The following is a 26846-nucleotide window of genomic DNA, read 5'->3' on the forward strand; positions in this document are numbered from 1 at the left end:
AAGAAGAAAGGCTCGCGGGTTGCAATTCAAACAGGTCACGCGCACGGTTACCTGTTTCACCACAACACATTGTATACCAATTTTTATACTAATGCATTTGTTATGTTAGGTACGCTCGCCACGGACCCCCAGCGTTCATTATACGGACCCCTTAGGGGCCATGGACGACAGGTCAAGAAACCCTGGTTTCACATATCATAAACTCTCTATAATGTGTTCAAAAACCGCTAATTACGACCGGCATAAAGGTAAACTGTTTTGTTAGAACAAATTTCTTATCTGTGAAAATGTTATTATTGCTTCATACTAACATCGAATTCGATGTTATTATTACATGATTCGCTCTGGACCTTTTGGAGGGAAAAAGTGTCGTTTTTATTTTGACTTTCAATTATTTTGTGAAATCTAGTTTAAAGTGGAATAGGATAGTGCTATTGTGCCTTAATCGAAGATTAAAACGCGAAATTATACGAATCTCGAACTAAGTTTTAAGGAATCCCGAGTCAATCCAAGCACGCTGCCTCAAATTGCCTGTCCTCTTTGTGGCGGCCATATTTACAGAAACATATTTAAACTTCATGTTTAGGCTGATGGCTTTGCCAAAGCCTTAATAAATTAAAAAAAAATTAATATTACATTCAAATTTCGAACATCTCTGAAAAATAAAACAGTTTGATTGGACCTCAATTCTAATATCAGTCGAGATGAAGTTTTATTCGGAATGAAATGTCAATAGCAAACAATTTTATGATATCGAACGATATGATAGTTGGGGCTGATTCTAATTTGTATATGAATTAAAAATAGAACCTACGGTTGTGTGACATGCGTGAGAAAAGTTTTTTATTTGCCGCCATTTCGCCCTGATTTCGCCAGACGTAACATGCGGTTCCTGAACACATCGCAGAGAGCTTTATAATATGTGTGTAGATAAAGCAGTGTATGTAACTGCACATAATTAGGCATTAAAACACTCGTGAGATGTTTTTATGAAACTCGCATGTCGCGTCTTTTAACACCTTTGATTATGTAACAGTCACATAAACTACTATTTGTACTCCTGTACTTTAGTCTAACAATTGTAATGGTGTTATGTATTGTTAACAAAACCTTAGACTATGGAAACCAAACATGTTATATCGACATATATAAATCAGACGTTATATGTATATGATGCATTTCGACGTTGAAAACATAAACATTTTTAACCGACTTCAAAAAAAGGTTCTTAATTCGACTGTATGTTTTTTTGTATGTATGTTACGCGATAACTCCGGTATTTGTGAACCGATTTTGATGATTCTTTTTTTGTTGGAAAGAGGATACCTCCATAGTGGTCCCATTTCAATTTGAAGGAACTCATCCACCTCTAAGAGTGGCAGTTTACGCATGAATATTCATTTTTATAAATAACACCTACATTTTATTATAAGGAGCAATTATTTTAATGATTGATTTTGCTATTCTCCGATTCAAGGCGTTTTTCTCTCTCAATATACTTTGAGTAGTGAGAGCAGATTTTTATTATCTCCTGTGTCAAGTTCCGTATAGTGACGAACTAGGGGATGAATTCGGGTTTGCGCACTTTCCGGTAACCGATTTCTAAAAAACTTGGCCAATAAATGTAATTCCACGTACTTTTGAGGTCGGTTTTTTAGTACTCTGTACTGAGATTATGTGTCTTTGTTTAACTACTGCGTGCCGACGTAGCCCAAAAGAGATAGCATTACATTGATTTGTGTCAAACATGGGAATCGAAAATACGTAACGTTATCTTAGATGCTTTGCCATTTTTGGCGTAAACTTTGACAACCGGATACGGTTGATACGGTAGGGGAAGTATATCAAAGGTCAAAACCAATGTTTCGCTAAATGTTTTAGTGAATTATTCGTATTAATTGTAATGAAATAGACAAAAATATTGACAGTGAGTACAATTAAGTATTGATAAAAATGCGTCGCTCCGACATTAAGGGGCGCGGCAGGAGAAAATCGGAAATCAACCGAATGGTACATACATTACACCGGCATGTGTTATTTTCTGTTTATAAATAGTACAATAGCCCAAAATATCTCACGTAATTAGACTCTTTTATGTAGTTTATACAAAAGTCGAAGCATTTTGCTTTCGTTACTTTAGATTGCCTGATTGTTAGTATATTTTGATGATTGTTGACAACGATTATTTTGAGACAGTGTTGTTCTTGTAAGCAGACATATTATCGATATTCTGTCATTAAAACAATTTACTACGAGGTTTTTATTTTTTCATTATTATTATTTTTATTTTTAAAGATTACTAACAAATGAAAAAGAAAGAAAGAACGGTTGGAAATTATAGGACTGCCGAACACAAACATTGGATCAAATACCGTCTTCGTTTGTTCGCTCCATTTTGAAGAGTCAAATTTTTATAAAACTTTGAAACGTGTGGCGCACTATAAGTTTCCAGAATGAATAAGAAAAAATACTATAAATGGTCAGAAATTAATTTATTGGTTTTCAAAATATTCTCCGTTAGCGTTAATGCACTTTTTCATACGAATCAACAAATTTTGAAAACATTTATGCCACTCCTCCGTGACAATATCTGAAACATATTTTTCATACTCTTCGACAGCCTCTTCAGGTGATGTTGACCGCGTAACTGGTTTTTAATTTTTGGAAATAAGTAAAAGTCACAAGATGCCAGGTCGAGACTGCACGCGGGATGGCTTATAAGGTCAACATTGCTCACCTTCAAAAATTCAATTGTCTGTCTGGTCGCGTGAGAACTGGCATTATCGTGGTTAGTTAAATGTATGGTAGAGTAGACAACCATTTTCTAAAATGACGCCACAATGTAAAAGCAAGTGACAGTCAGATGAAACAAACTGTATTTTACATTGTTGTATTTTATATTATACACAGTCAGGTCATAAGTATTGTCACACAGTAAAAACTTTTCTTTTAGAATGCTGGCCACAAAAATGTTTATTGAATTCGAATTTCGAATTGTTCATGAAAATAAAAATGTATACTTTTTAGAATTTTACTCATTTTTAACCGACTTCAAAAAAGGAGGAGGTTCTCAATTCGACTGTATGTTCTTTTTTTTTTCTTTTTTTTTTTTGTATGTATGTTACGCGATAACTCCGGTATTTGTGAACCGATTTTCATGATTCTTTTTTTGTTGGAAAGGGGGTATTTCCATAGTGGTATTTTGAAGAAAATCATCCACCTCAAAGGGTGGCTTTTCACGCATGAAGATTCATTTTTATAAATATCGCCTAACTATAATTTAGGAGCAATTACTTTTAGCAATTATTTAGTTGAGTTTGCTATTTCTCCAATTCAAGGCGTTTTTCTCTCGATATACTTTGAGTAGTGTCGTAGTGAGAACCTATTTTTATTATCTCCAGTATCAAGTCCTGTATAGTGGCGAACTAGGGGATATTTCAATGAAACTTAACAAATAGACGTAGTTCCACGTACTTTTGAGGTCGGTTTTTTTAGTACTCTGTACTGAGATTATTAAATATGGAGTGGACGCTTAAAGAAGACCGTGTTGCAGTTAGTGCGTTGCATCGTTGCGGTTACGCGCCAATTCAAATTTTTGACATACTGAACAATTTGAATATAACCAAAAGATTCGTTTATCGTACCATCAAACGATACAATGAAGACTAGTGAAGATGACAGGGCAAGAAGTGGTCGCCCTCGGTCTGTTAGGACTCCAGCAGTGATAAAAGCTGTGAAGGCGCGAATTCAAAGAAATCCCAAACGTAAGCAGAAACTGTTGGCCCTTCAGATGGGGTTAAGCAGAACCACGGTGAAAAGGGTGTTATAAATGAAGACTTAGGGCTTCGGGCATAACGAAGAAAAACAGGACATCGTTTGAATGCTCGTCTAATGGACCTGAGACTGAAGAGATGCCGCGCTTTGTTGAAGCGGTACGCGGGAAAAAAATATCGGGAAATTCTTTTTTCAGATGAAAAATATTTTACCGTATAAGAGAGCTACAACAAACAAAATGATAAGGTGTACGCACACAGTAGTGAAGAAGCGAGCAACCGTATTCCGCGTGTCCAACGAGGTCATTTTCCATCCTCGCTCATGGTATGGTTGGGAGTTTCTTATTGGGGCTTAACAGAGGTACATTTTTGTGAGAAAGGTGTAAAAACGAATGCAGTTGTGTATCAAAATACAGTCCTGACGAACCTTGTGGAACCTGTTTCTCATACCATGTTCAATAACAGGCACTGGGTATTCCAACAAGATTCGGCGCCAGCTCAAAGAGCGAAGAGTACACGAGACTGGCTGGCGGCGCGTGAAATCGACTTCATCCGGCACGAAGACTGGCCCTCCTCCAGTCCAGATTTGAATCCGTTAGATTACAAGATATGGCAACACTTGGAGGAAAAGGCGTGCTCAAAGCCTCATCCCACTTTGGAGTCACTCAAGACATCCTTGATTAAGGCAGCCGCCGATATTGACATGGACCTCGTTCGTGCTGCGATAGACAACTGGCCGCGCAGATTGAAAGCCTGTATTCAAAATCACGGAGGTCATTTTTAATAAACTTTAGTGTCATAAGAATCTATGTTTTGTTAAGTTCATTTTGGTGTATAAATGGTTACATAATGAATAAACTTGTTTCAATGATTTTATATTAAACATGTGACAGAATTTATGACCTGACTAGGTATATTGTAATTACTTTTTAATTAAATGTCCAGCTCCGGAAGCTTATAGTGCGCCCTATGTAAATGAGAATAATCGCCTCGGTGTGGCGAGAACGGGAATTGCTTGACTCGTATTAATACAAGGCCTCATTGGCGCTCGTCCTTGTAATCATACTTGTCCAGCAATCCTTTACTTCCTGGGCTCTGCAATAATGTACTATTTCATTTAACTGACCAAACTGACGGAATAAATAAGTCGTGCGCCTTGTGGTAAGCATAGCGCCTATCCATAACAGTTGCAGTGCCGCTCAAAGCTTTAAAGCGCTGAAATCTGACGGGCACTGTCACTGCGCCTGTCACCTTGAGGCATAAGTTGCCAAGTCCCACGTGTCCCTAATTTCACCAGCAGCCTTACCCTTCTAAACCGGAACGCAGCAAAGCTCACGTTATTACTTGGCGGCAGAAATTTGTAAAGTGGCAGTACTTCCCTGGACGAACTTGAATAAGTGCTCTAAAAACTATTTTGGATTGAGTCACTATTATATTTTCGACAAGCAGCGATTAGTCTCTAGCAAGCGAAACCTACTTCACCTCTCTCTCCTGTCTTAATTTAAAATATTTAATTATAACAGGAATTTACATGAAATTTAACAAAAAACAAGTATTGCACATAGTGATTAGCACTTTAACTCAGAGTTAATATTATATACAAATACATTTCACTTATTAACGAACGTAACCAGCAGTGCACAGTAGGTAATTATCACGCGATTACAAACCACTTCACACGTTGTTGAGTGCAGCCGTACCGAACACATTCAGTATTGTTTACCAATCACAAAATATCCACAAAAAACGTTAATACTTACGGGTAATGGGGGTTGGTCGGAAATGAAGGCGTCAGTTTCAACACAGCTCGAAAAGCTAATATGTCGTTACTGCTGTTTTGGCCGAGAAGATCTGGAACAAAATATTTGAAATTAGGGATTTTCTTAAAAAAATTTTTTCAAGAAAAGTATTTTTTTTCCAAAGTGTACCAATAATAATAATACACCCATAAGTATAATGTATTCAACTTGCGTTTTTATGTACTGTTCGAAATATTTTATTGAAGAAATAATACTTTTGAAATTGAATAAAGGTGAACTTGCGATGACTGCTGCCATCTTGGGAGACATAAGTTGATAAGTCCCATGTGCTTTTAATTTTACCCTTCAAAACCGGAACACAGTAATGCTGTCATTACTGCTTGGCGGCAGAAATATGTAAGGTGGCAGTACTACCCTGTCCGAACTCTTTCATAAAGAGCTCTACTGCTGCTAAAAATGTATCCAGCTCCTTCACGACTATCATTTAGCTCCTCCATCACGCTCTACGAGATACCCCGAGGGTTACGATCTCTACAAGTAATGACTCTATCCACTGCTTACGCACTCGTGAAGAGTCTTTACAGGAAAACACGTCCGTTCACACTCAACCGCGAGACAGATCTTTAGATTTCTAAGCAATTGTAAACGTCGTTGTTATAAGACTCTGTATCAATCAAAGGGCTCTCTCAAATTCGATTACCCCGTCAAGGATTTGCTATTCATGAAGGTTTCTTTTACATATAAGTATAATGTGGGAACAAGTTATAAAATACCGCTTATATATTTGTGCTCTTTGTAACGTCGAATGTTCTATAAATTGTGATTCATTGTGTCTATTTTATTCGCAAATCATAATTAAAAACAAAAATTAGAAAGAAGGATTGTAAAGAGCCGGCACCAGAGCGTTGTAGAGAACTTAGGTAACTTTTTATTTTAACCGACTTCAAAAAAGGAAGAGATTCTCAATTAGACTGTATGTTTTTTTATGTATGTTACGCGATAACTCCGGTATTTGTGCACCGATTTTCATGATTCTTTTTTGTTGGAAATAGGGTACCTCCATAGTGGTCCCATTTCATTTTGAAGAAAATCATCCACCTGAAAGGGTGGCTGCTCACGTATGAAGATTCATTTTTATAAATAGCGCCTAAATTTTACTAAAGGAGATTTTAATGGTTAATTTTGCTATTCTCGAATTCAAGGCGATTTTCTCTCTCAATATACTTTGAGTAGTGAGAATCGATTTCTATTATCTCCTGTGTCAAGTTCTGTATAGTGGCGAACTAGGGGATATTTCAATAAAACTTGGCAAATAGACGTAATTCCATGTACTTTTGAGGTCGGTTTTTTAGTACTCTGTACTGGGATTATATTGTTACACTAACATCACGTTAAAAAAAATATTAATTTTTTTATGAAAAATAGTAACGACATAGCATTAGTAGCTGTTTTTGATAGTCGTCTTCATAAAGTCCCAAATTCATTTAAGGGGCAATGTATAGGCTTCTATAATAAGATTCTGGATGATATTCAAACTTTGCCATTTGCGAGACATAAAACTACAGTGAAACAAAAACTTTGTATTGCTATGCTAATGCGTTGGGCAAGGTTGCTACCGGCCCTTGGGTTTCTCAGGCAGTCTATTATTTTTTTCTATAAAATTTTGTACAAATGAAGGGCACTGGGACACTACGGGCCAAGGGTTTCGACTCCAAAGGCTCTAAATAGGTAGTCGAACCCGAGATCCTGGTACTTATTACTTCTTATTCTTTCCGCCAGCTCAGCTGCGGAACCAGCCCTCATATTGGTGCGCTGGAGATGCGATGGGGCAAGTGTGTCAGCACATGTGGCGTTCCACACCAGTGCCCGGCCCATACTCCAAGGAATGTAAGAATTATAATCTCTTTGAACTTATCTCTCTTTAACTGCCTCCGTGGCCGAACGGTTACCATGCCGGACTGCCACGCAGAGGTCCCAGGTTCGATTCCCGGGCCGGGAGAAATGTTTGTATGGCCTACATTTATTTCTCTCGTGAGTTTGGGTGTAATTTGTGGTTGTCTATGTGTGTGTCCATGGCACCCGCGACACAGGGTTTCCCTAGTGCGGGGCTATGTTGAGTGTGTGCGTTATTTATTATTATTATTATTATTATTATTATTATTATTATCTCTGAAAGACACTCTGGGGCTCAGATTGTAAGGGTCCTGGTCCTCAGGGTAGCACTGACTTTCACCCGTATGTACTCCACAATATCCACAGACTTTGTGGAATAATGAAGCCGTGCCACTAACAACAACGTCGCCGGTACAGGTGGCGCTAGCCCATGTAACGCCCGGGTACAATCAATACCCTGGCGCCCTCTAGCAGGCAAGCGAAAACCTAAGGGTCACATGTTGCTCAGAAATCGGAAATTCTAAAAATATATTAATAATGTTGGGAAGCGGTAGACTGTTTATTCAACGAATGCATTTAAGCGTATTTCATTGTGAGTCTAATACCTTAGTTCCCAAAGTGATCCAGGTGGACCCCCAGGGGTCTACGGAAGACTCAATGGGAGTCTACGTTGGCGTGACAAAAAATAATTTGGACATGGAATATGGTAGAAATGTAGCTGCAGGGGGTCCACCAGATCCAGCAAAATTTTGAACGGGGTCAATGAAAATAAAGTCTGGGAACCTCTGGTCTAATACAACCTCAAATGACTTAGTTCATTCCGCAAACCTGTGAAAGTGTTGAATTAATCAGTTTGGAAAAAATATATAGTAAAATTGAGGGTATACATACACTGATTACTATATGGTGTGAAAACACGACACCTAAAAATTTTCACTATGGATAAGAACACAAACTTACCTTGAAATTTTACAAGAAAACCGCTGTATTCAATATGTACATATATTACATATACCAATATATTTTTTTAATTACCTACATCTAAGTATTTGCTATGTTTTATTGAAATCGGTTACCAGAAAGTACACGAACCGTATGCGTCCCCTAGTTTCCTAGTGTTACTGGTGAAATATTTCCTTTAAATCTAAATGGGACGAATACTGAGGTACCCATTTTCCTACAAAAAAAGAATCATCAAAATCGGTTCTCAAATGCCGTATCGTGTATATTCAGAGTTATCGCGTAACATATATACAAAAAAACTTACAGGCGAATTGAGAACCTCCTCCTTTTTTTAAGTCGGTTAAAAAAAGAGAATTCTATGTGTACAAAACATTTCTTCAAAATTTTTTTATGCTTATCGATATCGATTTCCAGTATCGATGTTGCACACCCAATCTCTATGAAAGCACAAGTAGTATGAATGTTTTGTAATCTTATAAGAACGGTCGATGATAATAAGAATGCTAATAAATAAGAAATGCCTGGGGATACCGCCTTACCTTTATCTTCTATTTGTCAAGAAATATTTATTTTTCCAACAGAAGGCTAATGATTGACATCGGATTGCTATCCCTCAAGGATCATCCTTAGGGAATACCAAATTCTAAGAGTTATTAAGAATTTGATACATTTTTCATAAGATAGCCTAGAATTTTTCTTCTATAGACGACACAATTGTCGTGGTGTGTGCTCAAACGTACAATCAGTTGTGTACGAGTAAGTGGTTATTTACATATGCATTTAAGATGTCGAAGTCTAACCAAGTGTTATTGTCAGAAAGGAAGTCTGCAAGATAGCCTACTATCACCTCTCCAGTATCAGGGTACGACGTACCTCGCAATAGACTCCAATTTAACCTGAAGAGCACGTTGTTAGCCTCTGCGATACTTGGTAGCGTTGTGTAGAGAACTATGTACTGTTGTTTCCAATGCGGTATAGAACTCAATGTATTCGGAGTACTTTCAATCATTGATAGCCTACGGTAGCTTGGGGCAATGTTAGATATGAAATAATAATAATAAAAATATTTATTGCCTCAATAACGATACAAAAATATAATGTACAAACATCTGATATAGAGGTCTGAGGCAAAAGATTCAGCTCCGTAATTCTTACTCAATACTGATTTTCAGCCATTCCCTCTTTCCCTGCGATCTAGAACGGGACATACGGTAATAGAAGGAGGTATAGCAATTAAAAGAAAAACATACAATACTAAACAATATGAAATTTAAAAAAAGGTATGTATTAGTGGCATGTACACGTGTGCATGTATGTGTTTGTACTCAATGCTCAAGTCAGGATCTGAGTATGATTTCAAGCATTGGAAATATGACTCTAATGGCAGGGACTTGAGTATGATTTCGAGTGCTTTAAACCATACTCAAATCCTGATTTGAGCATTGAGTAGAGTTCTGGAATACGGCTCTCAGTGTGTCTCTCTCTCTCTGCGTGTGTAAGGTGTGTTTTATGAGTGCGTGTGGACGCATTTATCTGTTATGGGAAATTGTGAGTGAATGTGAATAAGTATGTCCATTTTAGTTTGGAAAAAGTTTTTAAAATGAGATCTATCCAGCAACCGTGATTCAAACACGTCGCAGCAATCTGATTTTTAACAAAGCCATTTTATATTTAATTTTGAAACGTTGTTGAATGAAAAAGGATGCTTAAATGGAGCCTCCCCATACAACGTTCCCTTTTCTATACGTCTAGCGTACCCTGGGCAACAATCGGCGAATATCTTACGCCAATTGACAAGTCCTTTCATCACGATGACAAGCATTATACAATAAGAAAGCATGAAACAAATGTGCCAGACAACCACGTTAATTATTACCTATACACTCTACTACGAGTACCAGAGCAAAGGAATTGATTTCGAGCTACTATCAAGAACACCCAGAGCAGAAGAAATTTAGAAATTGATTCCCAAATTGATCCTACCGGAAACTGAACCCAGGACAATGAGATCGCGAAATATAATAGTCCTGCGGAAGAGTTTACGGTAATTCTCGGACTAGTACCTATTCATTACCTAATTTTCGTGGCAATTTTTATTAATTAAATATTCATATACATTATCGTTTAATTATTTAAATAATATTGCACGATAAAAAATTGAATACTTAAATAATAAAAATTGCCACGGAAATTAGATAGTGAAGATTAGTCCTTCAGTGCAGTGACCGTTTAAACAATACCAGGTAGTGAATTGAAAAAAAAAATGTTTTGGGTGGATGCTGAGCACGAAATAAAGGAAAATTAAATCGATTGCCAATCGTACCGATCACGCAACGAAAAACCCTCGTTTAATCGGTCCCTGATATATCATCATTTAACCGCAAACCTGAAGGTGTTACAAACGACAAAATGTCTTACACCCGACCGAAACTTCTTTTATAGGGTAATAAATTCTACAGTGTAAAGGAATTTTATTTCGAAATAATTGTAATTTCATTTTGTTGTCGTATTTTGTCGTATTTTTGACAATATTTAGTATTTGTAAGGGTTTCAAAAACAGGAGATTCTCAATTCTCAATTCGATTGCATTTTTGTGTGTGTAGGTTTGTTACGCGACTACTTGGACATCTGTAAATCGAATACGATTATTATTTTTTGTTAGAAGAAAATATACCTCCTCTAAGGGTGCCAATTTAATGGGTGAATCCGGTTTATTAAATTTCTCCCTTACCCTCCAAAACCGCAATGCAGTAATGTGAGCATTACTGGTGGCTGAAATAGGTAAGCAGTATTTCGCTGGGCCAACTCTTTCACAAGGACCGCAACTGCTATAATGAAATTGTTAACAGACTGAACTGAAACAAAAAATAACTAATTTAAACCTAAAATATACGACCTAAGAGTTTAAATTTCAAGAGCCTTTAGTTTACGCTATAAATCAACTAAGGTTCAATTATTGAAAATATCTATTTATATCATTGACTTACAAATAAATGGACGACGGGTCTAATACAAAAACCACGAAAAAATGTCCCAAGTCAACCTATTTAAACGTAGTGACATGTAAAGGAATATGAAAAAGCTAAAACGTTGAATTTAAATTGCAATGTCATCGCAGTACTGTCTAATTTTGCTTGCTTCGCTGTCAGTCGAACAAACGAAGACTAAAGCGTGAATGACGCTCTGTATACGATTTTAACGCCCTATAAGTTCGGACACTTTTTAGCGCGGACCCGACGTCCATATAATTGTAAGTCAATGATTTATATATATGATAATTAAATTTAAACAAATAGGTGTGATTCAATTTTCAATCAAACAAACAATGATCTTAATTGAAAACATCCGCGGTTACCACTTGATTCAGTTATAATCAAGGGTACATTTGACATAAGTTCCCGACCCGCATTGGGCCAGCGTGTCGGACTATGGCCTAAAGCCCTCGCCTGAGAGGAGACCCGTGCCCATCAGTGGGATGTATAAATGGGTAGATGCTCAATATTTTTCATGATTTATAATTACTACTGAGTATAATAGACATGTAAGAAAAATGCGTCAATATTTGTGCGCTTATTCCCAGGCGTCACCACTGGCTTTGTTCCCACTGGCGAAAACTGGGAATAAAACCCATATGTATATACATATACAGCGTGGCCGTGTTAGTGACGTCCAAAAAAAATTAGGTGCCTCACATTCCGTTCCGCGATTTTTCGTAGTTTTCGAGATATTATTTTTTTAATGGATTTTTTTTAATTTTCAACTTGGATCGGCTCTGAATTTTTTTTTTTCAATTTGTACAACAATTTTTCGGTTTTTCTTTGTAATTCAATCTTTATGAATTGGAAGCTACGAAAGTTTTGGCTCAAAGTTGAAAATTCGCGTTCGAGAGAGTCAGACTTCACAGACTCAACTTTAAATTAAAAATCTAAACCGGCAATTCCATAGTTCCTGGGTACCTTTAAAAATTGCGCTAGACTTTTATAACTTATCTGATCAGATAACTTTCTTATTAATACAAAGAAGTACTTACTACGTACGTACTTAATAGGCCTTTATTTTCAGAAATCAGCCTTCTAAGGTACTGAGGTCGTAATTCCTACGATAGTAATTTGATTAATTATGAAAAAAATAAAATATTGCCTATTTTATCTTCCCTAATGTTAATTAAATTTTATTTAATTTTATCCAAAATTTTTTTTTGTTCTTTTTTTAATAAGATCTGTATTTTTATCATTAAACTCGAATTTTATTTTATTGCCTTTCCATGGCAGGAATAAACAAACGTTAATTGGGATTTTTATTCCATTTAGTACCACTGGCAACTGCAGGGACATTTTTAACTCCATTTGTCTCCAGTGGTAACAACAGATATTTTTGTCCCATTAGTCGCCAGTGGGAACAAAGCCAGTGGCGACGACTGGGAATAGAATAGAAAGATAAGCAATTTATATTTGAAATCGTTACATTAATTAAACTCATCTACTCATTCGTAATCTAGATTTTCCTGAGATGAATGAGTAAGAAACTCTAGGGGTTCCTCTTTGTAAATAAACATTTGTACACATTTATCATTTACAATAATAATAAATTTAAATATCATAGATGGAGACAACCTGAAAAAGTTAAACGGACATAATATATCATGGAATTTTGTCATCCAAGTACGCATTTTCTTTCGCTAATATTTTGAAAGCTCGTTAATAGCAAAATTTTAATATCCACTGGAATCTTATTACAATGTAGAAGCGAAGTAATGTATAATTGCCTCTTAAATGAAATTGTGACTTTGTGAGGATGACTACCAGTTTATTTTATAGGTATTAATGTTATAGGTACAGAACAATAAAAACAGCAGAAGTGGTTAGTTAGCGTCGCACGCGTGCCAACTGCAAGCATATTGGTGCCTACTTGAGCTCAGTACGCCATTATATATATATTCTTATTTTAATAAATTTTCAATTTTCTTTTTATCTAATTGATTTTTTGTGCTATAATAAACGAAAGTAAACAATATTCCAGGGCAATACGGTCAAGTTTTATCTTTAGGAGAACTAAGTATGAACAAAAGATAAACAAAAAAGGTGACTGTTTTTTTTAATTTTGAACTTAATTCATCGAAATAAAGTTCATTATGCAATGTAAGCGTTAAAGATATTCGCTACTGGCCGCAAGATGGCAGCAAGTTGAATAAAATTTCAATCTATAATCAAAACGTCGTAACTTACTACAAAGGTAATGAACTTTCAACGATATAGCGACTACGTAGTTTAAATTATGTTAATAGTCCCGAATTTGTTACATCTTTTTTAAATTAAAAACCACGAAAAAATCATTATCCAGATTTCATAGTATTTATCATTAGTTGTCCATGTTTTGGCGACAGCGGTTCTGATAGTAATTAAGACGCTGAATACCGTCAATTACGCTTCACTTTAAAGTGTTTTGTGCAAGATCTCTTCGATTTGTGACAGTGGGAAAAACATGTATTATTCCTAACTGCCTCCGTGGCCAAACGGTTACCATGCCGGACTGCCACGCAGAGGTCCCAGGCCTACATTTATTTCTCTCGTGAGTTTGGTTGTAATTTGTGGTTGTCTATGTGTGTGTCCATGGCACCCGCGACACAGGGTTTCCCTAGTGCGGAGCTATGTTGAGTGTGTACGTTATTATTATTATTATAATCATATTATCTAAAATGTTGTTGTTTTTAAAACACGATATTATAATATTTTGTAGATAAAAAAACATTTCAAAGTTATATTTATATTCTTTATTATAAAAAGAAAAGACACGTGAACTTATTTTTAAAGTGACCTTTTATTCTACGCTTTCAACGCAAATAAATCCGTAAAATTTATAAAATTTTGAATAATAAGTTATTATCCAATAATGAAAACCGTAGTTGGTTTATTTTTTCCATTTCGAACCTAATTCTGGAAATAAACCCTTTTTTGAGACGCGCGCAAACTGTTCGTAGTTTCTTCTCTAGTACGCATACGAAGTGATAGCTGGGACGCGTTGCTAGATAGACCTATATCACCAGCACTGCACCTAGCGTCTTAAGGCACTTATACACCCACATTATTGTCATATTGTTGTTATGACAACAGTGTGACACGCCCAGAATCCTTCGAATCAATCCAGCGCCTTTGTCTCACATTTCACAAACATGCCGAATTTGCCGTTCGGCAGTTTGCGTTTACATTATGGTTATATAGATTTCTTCTTATGTTACATCATATTTCTGTACCAAATGGTTTCTTTCTTTCAAGAAATTTTAATTAATATTGGCACCCACGTAGACTTTAAGGCTTTTGTCACAGCCCTTGTTCGTTGTGTTGTACTTGGTAGTAATCGAGTTCTTAGGTTTTCGCGATTGTTACACATATTGTCATTATTATGTTTTTTTCCGGATTTAAATCGCGTATATTTGTTTTTTCAAACAAACGACGTTTCGGGCGCTTTACAGGTCCCATGGTCACGGCTGACTGAAACGTCGGTTTGTTTGAAAAAACAAATATACGCGATTTAAATTCGGAAAAATAGTTTCATTTCCTATTGGTAGTAATCTTCAACTTCTTAATTAGTTGAACTAAGAAATTTAATGTTTTGATAACAGTTCATAATATTCTTCCGGAGAAAGTATAATAATAAAATAATTATAACTTTTTAATTTGAAATAAACAGACTTCACTAGTTTGTGGAATTACGTCTATTTTCCCGGTATTATTAAAATCCTCTAATTTGCAACCCTTAGAGGAGAATAATTTCTTCAAATTTGAATGAAACCACTACCTATATACCAACAAACCACATTATATACTCTATTTCCAACAAAAAAAGAATCACCGAAATCGGTTCACAAACTCCGGAGTAACATACGTACAAAAAAAAAGTACAGTCGAATGGAGAACTTCCTCCTTTTTTGAAGTCGATTAAAAAAATTAGTAACGTTAGAGCTTCTAATTATTTACCCTAACCCGTTATATGTTCTGTATTATTGAGATTATTAATGAAATAACTCCACTAGGTTTGTTATGAATATAAATGCAAAGATCGAAAACAGAAAAAAAATCTTCAACCCTGTGGTACCGTTACATCTTCACTTGCGTATGAAACTGACTTTACAGAAACTCGAAAAGAACCATGCCCAAGTTCCATACAGCCCCGGGCCAGCTAAAAAGAAGTTGACGACCATAAACCGCAAATACAGGGTTTCATTTGTATTTTCGTCACACCCCGGACACTCCATACAACGGTCGAAAATTATTTACCTACTACTACTACATACAGCAAGACGCTATCTGCACACGCGCAAATGTGTGCGTGAAGTAGTAGGGTTACCCGTCACTTCCTTGCGCTATTACGTTACGTGGTCATAGCGGCAACATAGCGAAAATGCGAACGCAAATCTGTAATCTATGATTCTATTAATAGAATCTAGAATCCAAATAATTACACACGTCTATTATGTATTTATATCGATATCATATCATAATTTTCATTAATTCTCTAACTAGAGTAATATTGAAGATTTATTTCTAAAATATATTAAAAGCACTTAAAATGTTATATTTCGAACATGCACTTTTAAGTAAGGTAACCAAGGTATTTGAAATTGCTTGTCCAAGTTTAGTTAATAATGAGATATATTCACTACCTACGTAATATTGATCGGCAATACGAATAGAAAATTCGCGAAGTCATGGCGTCTCAGTATATTGATATGATAAATATGTTTTTTTTATACATACCTTTATTACTCTGCAGTAGATAAATGAAGAAAACAATAACTTAATGAATCTCAGATATAATTTTTTTTTTTACTTACTTCGTTTCATCTTTCGGTAAATGATAATAAACAGCCGTATAGGTGGATGATTTTCTTCAAAATTAAATGGGACCACTATGGAGGTACCCTCTTTCCAATAAAAAAATAATCATAAAAATCGGTTCACAAGTACCGGAGTTATCGCGTAACACACATACAAAAAAACATATAGTCCAATTGAGAACAAGAAAGAACATCCTCCTTTTTTTGAAGTCGGTTAAAAAGTAAGTTTACTACGACAGACAAATGGGACAAAAATTATGAGTTTTAAGATGCTTTTAAAAAATTGAATGCGTTGTCAGCATTTATTTTTGAACGTAGCACAACTTAGATTTTGCCATTTTATTTTGTCTTGTTTATACTTGACATGATTTTTCCAACATATTGAAACTTCTTCGTTTTAATTATTGACGATACCCTGATAAGATTCAAGTGTTCCGCAAAGATAAATATAATATAAAAAATACAAAAAACATGGCGGTCATCGCCAATGTCCAGTAAAAACCAATGCCAAATAAAATTTGTCATGAATCGAAAGTTCCATCAGTGAGACAATTTCTTCTTGAATTTTTTGACATCTTTTAAGTTGAGAGTCAAGATCAAGTTATGAAAGACTTACTGGCATCACAATTGTAGTAACTTTCGTTCATAAATATCTCAATGTTAAAGAAATCATGGCAGATGTAAACAAAGCGACTTGAAAAAAAGGAGGCCGTTTTCAATTCGTCTGTGTTTTTTTTGTATATATGTTACGCGATAACTCCGGTAAATAACTATTAAGGGTACTTTAACTCCAAGGCAGGATTGTGTTCGCAATCTTGGTCTTCTCATTGATGAAGAGTTCAGATTCGAACAACATATTCTCCAGAAAATAGGTCGTTGTTTTAACGCTCTTAGGTCCCTATATAATTTGGGAAGTGGTTCAAGTCCAAAAATACGGTTGCAATTATGTAATGCACTGGTGTTACCTCATGTACAGTACTGTGACGTCGTTTTTGGCCTTCGTCTGTATATTAAGACTAGTAAGTCTATTCAAAGAGCGCAAAATTCTTGTATGCGTTACTGTTTTAGAACACGTAAAAGAGAACATATTTCACCGTATCTTGTCGATAAAAAACAGCTTAACAATTCTAGAGTACTAAAATTAGCCTGCTTTGTACAATCTTTACATAAGTTCGGATTTAATACCTCTTTGAAAAACTGGTGCCAAAAAGCAGTCTTTCTTTTTTGCGAGATCGGGGTCATATTTATAAGCCATTTGTCTATACTTTAGTTAGGACTTCGGGTTGTTTTAAATACGCCGCTTCCAAAGTGTGGAACGATCTTCCCCCGCCTGTACGAGACAGTCGTATTTTGTCATTACGTACTTTCCGTAAGAAGTGTTTTATTTGGCTATTGTCCAGGCAAACCTTGCAGGTAGGCATTGTAGTGTAGTTGTGCGTGGATAATGCTCTGTGTGTAATAGTAATGAAAAAGTCTTTATTTTTATGAACATAGTAGGCTGTAGCAGAATATCAGCGTCGCGGCGTTGTGAAACAATCCGCCATTGTGCTGAGCTACAGACCTTTTTATCTCAGACCACTATTGTTATAAAAATATAAAAGTTCTTATACTAAGTAAGTACTTATTGATGTGTGGAGATAAATAAACGATTTTGTTATTATTATTATTATTAAAAAGTTTGCTAACCGATTTGGATGATTCTTTTTTTGTTGGAAAGAGGATACCTCAAAAAAATGTTCTACCCCTTAAGGTGGCAAACTAGGAGATGAATCCATTTTCGCGCACTTTTCGGTACCCGATTTCAATAAAACTTAGCAAATAGACGTAATTCCTCGAACTTCTGAGGTCGGTTTTTTCGTACTCTGAGACTGAGATTATTTCAACTTATTTCAAAGCTTTATTATTGAAACGTATGCTATTTTATAACGTGTTTTTAAATGGATATGAATTTTCAACCGATCGCGAATAAAAACATTGTTAAGTCCAAAATGAGCATTGTTCTTTTGGATACAACAAACAGAGATTGTAAACATAAGAAAGTAGGATACAGTTAAGATTAACATAAGATACTCATGTGATTTGTTACAAGTGTACTTTATTATTTCGGACATTGACCGAGAGACGAAAACAATCTAGAGCAGACGTTCCTAAACTTTTGTCTCGTAGACGCAAAAATCGACTGTATTTTTTTTTATAATATCAAATGACAGGACTAACAAGTCGTGTACCTGATAGTAACGCTACACGCCTGTCCATAACAGTGCCACTCAGAGCTTTAAATCGCAAATATCTGAGGGTCACTGCCACTGCGCCCGTCACCCTGAGACATAAGTTGACAAGTCTCTTGTGCCTGTAATTTCACCGGCACCCTTACCCTTCAAATCGACGCAGTAATGCTCCAATTACTGCTTGACGGCAGAAATAGGTAATGCTTAAACTTATACTGCTACTTTTGTGTGTGTGTTACGCAATTACTGCGACATTTGTGAAGTGATTTCGATGATTCTTTTTTTGTTGGAAAGGGGGTATATCAGTAGTGATCTCATTCAAATTTGAAGAAAATATTCCACCTCTAAGGGTGGCAAATTAAGGGATGAATCCGGTTTATTGAATTTCACCCACTTTCCGTTAACTGAGTTCAATGAAACTTGGCTAATAGAAGTAATTCCACAAACTTTTGAGGTCAGTTTTTGAAAGCCGTTATCATTCTATTTTATTTACAAGCATTTTTTTACAAATTCATCAATTTCAAACATGTTTATGACAGGTGACACGGTGCTACGCACTTTGACTAGTGTAGCTGTATAGTGAGAAACATTATACATTAACCGAATAATATAGTTCCATATTCTTGTTTGTTATGAAATATGATTACTTCATGATTTATGTATATTATAATGTATGTACTATTTACTACACTGAATTATATATTATGTATACTAACTGCGTAATGTGGATTATTCCATTTATGGAAAGTAAAATTTTGTTTGAAGACTGTGATATGCCTTTCTTTTTTATGACGCCAAGTGACGGGATGGTAAGCGACAAATATGTTCTAGTTGCAGTGCCACTCAGAGCTTTAAAACGCAAAGATCAGAGGGGCACTGCCACTACTCCCGTCACATTGAGACGTAAGACGTACGACATTCAAACCCAAATTCAAAGCTCTGTACCGGCAACACCTACTCTCACTTCAAAAATATGTGTAGTGTGTTTTTATTCCTTAACGTAGTCTGCCTAGAATCGAATTTTGTTGTTGCTTTGATCTTTTCTTATTATGTGTATAATTATATCATAATACTAAGTACATTACACGACATTAAAACCTCTTTACAGTCACAACTTACTCCTACAGCTGTAATTATATTCACATTCATTTATGCACTTACATGTCAAACAGGTTATTTTAGATGCACTATTTGCACTTTACTAGATAAATTATTATTGTCAATGCATAACTTTACGCATAGTCGTTATATTTTTGCTTTCTAATAACTTAATCCCTCTCGTTGGTTCTGACTGAAAACCAGCGCCTTAGGAAACTTTGGCATATGCTGAGTCAGAGCCGTTTCACTGCTATGACAATCATGTTTTGTTTTTTCTTTTATGCTTAATCTGTATTTGTGTTATATCAGTATATAAAGTGTTTTTCTATCTATCTATCCAGGTTGACAAGTCCCTTGTGCCTGTAATTTCACCTCCACTTTAACTCTTCAAAACCGACTAAGATGCACGACTTAATAACACAGCCAGTTTACAATAATTTGTACAATTTGTATATACACAGAGACACATTATCTTTCTCTCTAAAACACACACATACACAATCACACACACACATACACACACACTCACGCACGCACGCATGCACGCACGCACGCACGCACGCACGCACGCATGCACGCACGCACGCACGCACGCACGCACACACCACGGTTTTGGTGAAGATTAAGAAACATTAAATACTGGCTGATGCTTTTGTGGTGTTGTTATATTCTAAAGTTTATTCAAGAAAACCTGTTATTGGCTGTACTATTTTAAGGTTTACTTTGCACATTTATGATATTGTAAACGCTGTTGGTTTTCAATAAAAATTAAAATAACATGAAAGACTTGTTCGCCCCGTCACTTAATATTATTTAAAAAAAACCGGAACGCAGTATGCTCACATTACTGCTAAGCGGCAGAATTAGGCAAGGCGGCAGCACTTCCCTGGACGAACTCTTTGACAAGGAGCTCTAGTCCTACCGAACTAACTCGTCTAAACCGTTGCGACAACAACATGTTGTTGACATTGAGCTCCTGAGTATTTACGTCATGAATACACACTATCACAACATGAGGAAGATAAGGGGCAGTCTGTAACCAATTACCTATGTATACTTAACTCTTTTACGCCGCAAACGAATCTTATTATAATTTTAATTTATACTTCAAAGCGTAGGGGTAGCACCCTTGTTTAATATGTAAATTTCAACCAGCGACCTTGAATTTATTGGATGCAGTAATTAGATATATATTTCAAATGTTAAAGGTTTCATTTACACGCACATCCTTTTGTTATATCTGCGCATTTTGATTATAAAGATAGAATTTTGGGAAGAGAGAAAGAGATGAGAGATAGAAATTAATTTGTGAATGAATTACCTACACATAAATCACTGGGTTGTTGTTTACGGAAACGAGATACGTCGTCTTCTGTGCGACTAATCATTTGTTTCTAGGGCTGGTTCAGTCATAAATCGACTAGACATTATGCACCGATCGTAAAATGTTCGGCAATGTCGTTGTGACTAAAAGTTACAATACAGTCGACAGTTTAGTTAGTTACATTATAGTCGAAAAGTTACAATAAAACATCGCTTAAATCAGCCTTTGTCAACATTTTTTATGCTTTTACTTGTACTTTAGCAGGTATCAAAAGAACAAAGAACTTTTAAGAACTCGAAGAAAGAACTACAAAAGTTGCGTAAAAATAAACGTTCTTAATTCAAATCTAAAGGAACGGGAATATATTTCATTTTAATTTACTGCCTGCCTCCGTGGTTGAACGCCGCTATGCCGTAACGTCTGCCACGCAAAGGAGGCGGGTTCAATTCTCAGGCCTGGAGAAATATTTGTATTGCCTACATTTATTTATCTGGTGAGTTTGGGTGTAATTTGTAGTTGTCTATATGTGTGTCCATGGCAACCGCGACACAGGGTTTCTCTAGCCCCGCACTAGAGAAGGATAAATAAGGATTCTCGTAGGAGTGTGTGCGTAAAAAAAAACAGAAATGTATTGAAATAGGCATAGTAAAAGAATTAACAAAGATGGTGAATTCATTCAAGTAAAACAAATTTTTGTTCAGACTCATTATTTAACCGTATACAGCCACGCCGTATACATATTGCGTAATTAAGAGTGGTTACGCACGGCGACTTGTATCGATGCAGTCGTGCGCTTCGCGTTTACATCTCTGCTTAAAATTGCGCGTATGTGTAAAGATAGACGATTAGCAACTGCATCGCGTTTGCATCGCTGTTATAAGTCACCGTGTGTAACCGTTCTAAAATCTTGCCATAGTACTGTGATTTGAACAACTTTCTGTAACCGAAGTCATGAAGAAGATTTTAAAGAAGATGCTCGGATATGCCACAATAGAGGTAATATGGTAGCTTCTTTATTTTTAAAAATATATAAATACATTTTTTATCTACACACATATCATAAACTCTCTATAATATGTTCAAAAACCGCAAATTACGACCAGCATAAAGGTAAACTGTTTTGTTAAAACAAATTTCATAACTGTGAAAATGTTATTATTGCTTCTCATTAACATCGAATTGGATGTTATTATTACATTCAAATTTCGAACATCTCTGAAAAACAAAACAATTTGATTGGACCTCAATTCTAATATCAGTCGTAATGAAGTTTTATTCGGAATGAAATGTCAATAGCAAACAATTTTGACAATTTCACACGTTACTTGATATCGAACGATATGATAGTTGGGGCCGAGTCTAGTTTGTCTATGATTTAAAAATAAAAACTACGGTTGTGTGACATGCGTGAGAAAAGTTTTTATTTGCCGCCATTTCGCAAGTCGTAACATGTGGTTCTTGAACACATCACGGAGAGCTTATAATATGTGTGTAGATAAAGCAGTGTATGTAACTATACATAATTAGGCATTAAAACACTCGTGAGATTTTTTATGAACCCGTTTCATAAACCCTCACTCGTATTTTAATGCATTTCATTACGTAATAGTCACATAAACTACTATCATATACGTCAGCCCTACGAGAGACAAGAAAAAATTTTCATTAATTACTTTTACTTTTTGATACAATTAATTTTACAAGCTTACCAACATCCAAAATTAGCAAAAATAGTGTTCTAATCACCGCCTTCGAGGCACCATTCAATTCGGATCACTATTTTCGCGGATCGAAGTAACAACGGTATTATTTGTAATAACGCATGCGATCCGAGCCCGAACGCCACGGTAACGGCTGCGCGGAGGGATGAATGTTAACGGCAAATATCGATACATACATGATATAATAAAATTAAATTAAAAGTGCATACACCCATTTAGTAATAACTAAGAATAAATTTCTTGCCGTCTTGTTTAAGTTCATTGTAATTATTATAAAATGTTTCTCTGTAAAGTCAGTTCAAAAGGAGAATGTAAATAAAAGGAGAAATAAAAAGTTTTGGGTACCCAAACTTCTGCGTCTTCATAGTACTAACAATGCCAATGCCAAAAATTTACGGATAGGAGAAATAGTACTACTATATCTTCTTAGAATCTCCGTAAATTTGTATATTCTTATGTACTCGGAACGGATACGAATCGGATGCAGTACATAAATGCGGTTACAGACCTACGTAGGTCCGTAGGACGCGCCAGAGGTAGGGTAGAGGATAGAGGTAGAAGATATTCGCGCAGAGGGAATATTCATCTAGCGACATTGGTACTATAGTACGTTAAGATTCGTAGGTACTAATTCATGATGATCTAAATTTTTATTAAATTGGTATTCAATTTTTTTTGTGAAATTACTCCACGAGTTTGTTATAATTATTAATACAAAGATCGAACACTTAGAAAAGAATCCTTCGATTCTAGCAAAACGTGAAACAAAAACATCTAACAAATCTTCTAGCAGACGCTATGCCAACTAAGCGACGGAACGAATCAGAGACCTCATTTTTTCTATATGCTTGTTGTCGTATCTTTGTATTTAGTTTTTCAACGATTTTTTAGCCGTAGCGCCATCTATGAAAAATCTATGAAAGTATTTCGTCACCCAGTTAAATACCGCTACCATCATGATGATCTTCCATATTACCACCGAATGAAAAAATCGATCTGAACTTATTGTCAAGAGTGAACCCGTAAACCGTTTAATATCGCAAACCTTACCAGTATAAGTGATAGCCGGCGTGCTGGGGTCGTAAATCTCATCATCAACCGCCACCACGGCATAAGCCCCATCTGCCAGCAACCCTCGCCGTTGCAGCACCTTCACGAAGTCCACCAGCGCGATGTGCTCGCCCAGGAATACGTAGACTGCAGACAAAGTTATGATTAAATACGATGAGTCAGTAAGTTTTTTTTTTATGATACTAAGCGACAGGACGAACGAAACGTACGCCTGGTTATAAATGGCACGCCTGTCTGTAGTAGTTGCAGTGCCACTCAGAGCTTTAAAGTCGCTTTAAAGTCTCATGAGCCCGTAATTCCACCAGCATCCGTACCCTTCAAAACCGGAATACAGTAATGCTGACATTACTGCTTGGCGGCAGAAATAGGTAAGATGGCAGTACTACCCTGGATGAATTCTTTCACAAGGAGCTCTACTGCTACTAGTTTGTCTTTTCTCAATAAATACTAGGTATATTATTACGTATTCATAAGTGCGGTTACACTCGTCCTTCAGCAGCGATGCAAACGCGATGCAGTATCGATGCAGTCACTAATCGTCTACCTTTATACATGCGCGCGATTTTAAGCAGTGATGCAAACGCAATGCAAGCGCGCGTCTGCATCGATATAAACGCGCGATTTCATCGCTACGGGATTTATAGGCGATTGCATCGATGCTAAAAGTCGCCTTGTATAACCACTCTAAGGTAACACAAACAACACGAAATTATTTTAGAACTCATCAATTAAGCATTTATTTTTATTTGGTATTTATAAATCAGTACTGGTAACGCACTGCGTTTTCCAGCAAATTCAGGGTTAGTGACCCTTTTGTAATTGCGGCTGGCACCACAATAACAATAAACATTGTACTTGGTGCCCTTATTTATGGATATAAGTTTCGTGGATACGAAACTTTTATCGCAATCAGATGAATAATATTCGAACAAACGTAAAAATTTTATTTTTATATTCAGCTAACATTTTGTCATAGCAATGTCCAGATTACATAATCAAATATTCCTTCAAGTTGATTAACTTATCGAAGCTCTGCAATTTCTTTCGATTTTATTACTCTAATTGTACATTGAAAGCGAGAACCGAAGGAGAAAGATGTTTGGCCATCTAATACGTCACGGCAGTTTATATAGAAAGGAAGATCGACGGAAAGAGGAACTAGGGAAAAACTTGACGAAGCTATTTAGATAAGATAAAGGAAAAGTTTATGTCCGGGCATATCAAGAACTCAATGTCGGGGCAAGTGAACAGAAAAAATGCTTGGCGATTACTCAACTTGTAAAAGCCTAGCTCTGAAATAAGAACACTGAAACCTTTTAAAAGCGTGCAAACAGACAGATTAAATTGGAACATAAATTGTAGATTAGCAACTTTGGCCATCACAGTTTTCACAAATAAGTTATAAAAGTATTTTTAATTTGTTTGTCTAGACAGGATTCATACTCGGATACATACCCTTGAGACAAGCAAACTCAGCTGCAAGAAAACCACCAATTTCAAAAAAATTATTTCTGTTATACTATAAAAGAATCTAATCGCTTTTGTAGATTGAAATTACATAATTCATAATAAAAGGTCCGGCGGGAAACTTCATTTTGGGAACGAATTTGAAATCAACAGAGGAACAGTGCTTGGCGGCAGCAGTAGCATCAATTGCTTACGCTACGTTGGTAGCAGCAGAGCTCCTTGTGGAAGAGTTTGTCCGGGGAAGTACCCTACCTGTTTCTGCCGGCAATCAGTAATCTGAGCAGTACTGTGTTTGGGCTTTGAAGGGTAAGGGTGCTGGGGAAATTACAAACACATCCAATTGTCAACATGTCTCAGGGTGACAGGCGCAGTGGAAGTGCAGATCTTTGTGATTTAAAGCACTAATTGGCGCTGCAACTGTTGTGGACAGGCGTGTCGCCTACCACCAGGCGCATGACTTGTTCGTCCCGTCACTTGGCATTATAAAAAAATCTGGCACATGTGCAAAGAAAACTCACGATATTGATTGTTGGGCTGATGCTAACCCATCTGGAAAATAAGGAGGGTGCTGTGCTGCCCCGGATGCACAGGGGCAGCTCACCCAAGGCACTAATTAGCCTATATAGATTTTAAGACTTTCGTGGTTATTCACTAAATTATTATCACTAGTATCAGGTTTCTTATCGTCGAGATCACGAAGTACAAAACATTTAACCGTGATGATGGTTTTAAACTGTCCAGTGAATGGAATCCGGTCCTTAGTGCGTGCAGTAATAAAAACAAAAACACCTCGAGTTCAGATTCGCGTGTGGAAACAGTGAGTGTGGTTTGTGTGAAAAAAAGTGAGTGACAATGGTAACGCCACAACAAATCGTGATGAAGGTAGTCGTCGACAGCGCAAGAGGGTAGACAGATATGTCTGCTCATAAAGCTGTCATCTGCCGCCGTCCAGGCAACCCGTGACCATGGAGCGTGCAACCGTTCCGAAATATCGGGAAAATAAAAAGAAGTCATACCGTGGTAAGAAACTAATTAGCCTTTTGAGAACCGGATGAAGTCGAAGGGTCAGACCCTGACTGAGTAGGTCCCTGTGAGGGCTTGTTTGCACAAGCTAAAGTGCCCTTCCCGTATAACCAAGAGGTTGCCAACCAATAGGGATGTAACCAATAGGGAACCCTCACTATCAATCTTTTGGTTGGATGAACACACTATAAACAAAACTTATGTAGAAAAGATATGGGAACTGTTGGACTGATATTGTTAAAGAGGGTGATATAGGGGATGAAAGTTTGTATGAAGAACCCATTGACTTACAAATAAATGGACGACGGGTCTAATACAAAAACCACGAAAAAAATGACCCAACTCAACCTATTTAAACGTAGTGACATGTAAAGGAATATGAAAAAGCTAAAATGTTGAATTTAAATTGTGATGTCATTGCAGTACTGTATAATTTTGCTTGCTTTGCTGTCAGTCGAACAAACGAAGACTAAAGCGTGAATGACGATCTGTATACGATTTTAACGCCCTATAAGTTCGGACACTTTTTAGCGCGGACCCGACGTCCATATAATTGTAAGTCAATGGGAGAACCTATAAAACTATGAAAATTAGTATAGTACAGTAGGCTACTCGAAGTACTTATTCTACACCATTGAGTATATAACCAGAAATACAAGAAGTTGTTGTTGTTGTAAAGAAGGATGGCGTC

At 36.4% G+C, this 26846-nt stretch overlaps 1 protein-coding gene across 1 annotated transcript in view; it reads right to left on the minus strand.

Moving 5' to 3' along the window:
• Positions 1 to 26846, minus strand: part of LOC113240039 (guanylate cyclase 32E) — a 193353-nt gene that overhangs the window by 82643 nt on the left and 83864 nt on the right. Inside the window, exons 7-9 of the mRNA XM_026477244.1 lie at positions 24296 to 24324; positions 23645 to 23791; positions 5534 to 5624 (exon numbers count right to left, since the gene is read on the minus strand). Coding sequence (XP_026333029.1) covers positions 5534 to 5624; positions 23645 to 23791; positions 24296 to 24324 — 267 coding nt within the window. The remainder of the gene's footprint in view (positions 1 to 5533; positions 5625 to 23644; positions 23792 to 24295; positions 24325 to 26846) is intronic.

This window comes from Hyposmocoma kahamanoa, unplaced genomic scaffold, assembly GCF_003589595.1.
Source record: "Hyposmocoma kahamanoa isolate Upper Pololo Valley unplaced genomic scaffold, ASM358959v1 119, whole genome shotgun sequence".
NCBI classification, from domain to species: domain Eukaryota; kingdom Metazoa; phylum Arthropoda; class Insecta; order Lepidoptera; family Cosmopterigidae; genus Hyposmocoma; species Hyposmocoma kahamanoa.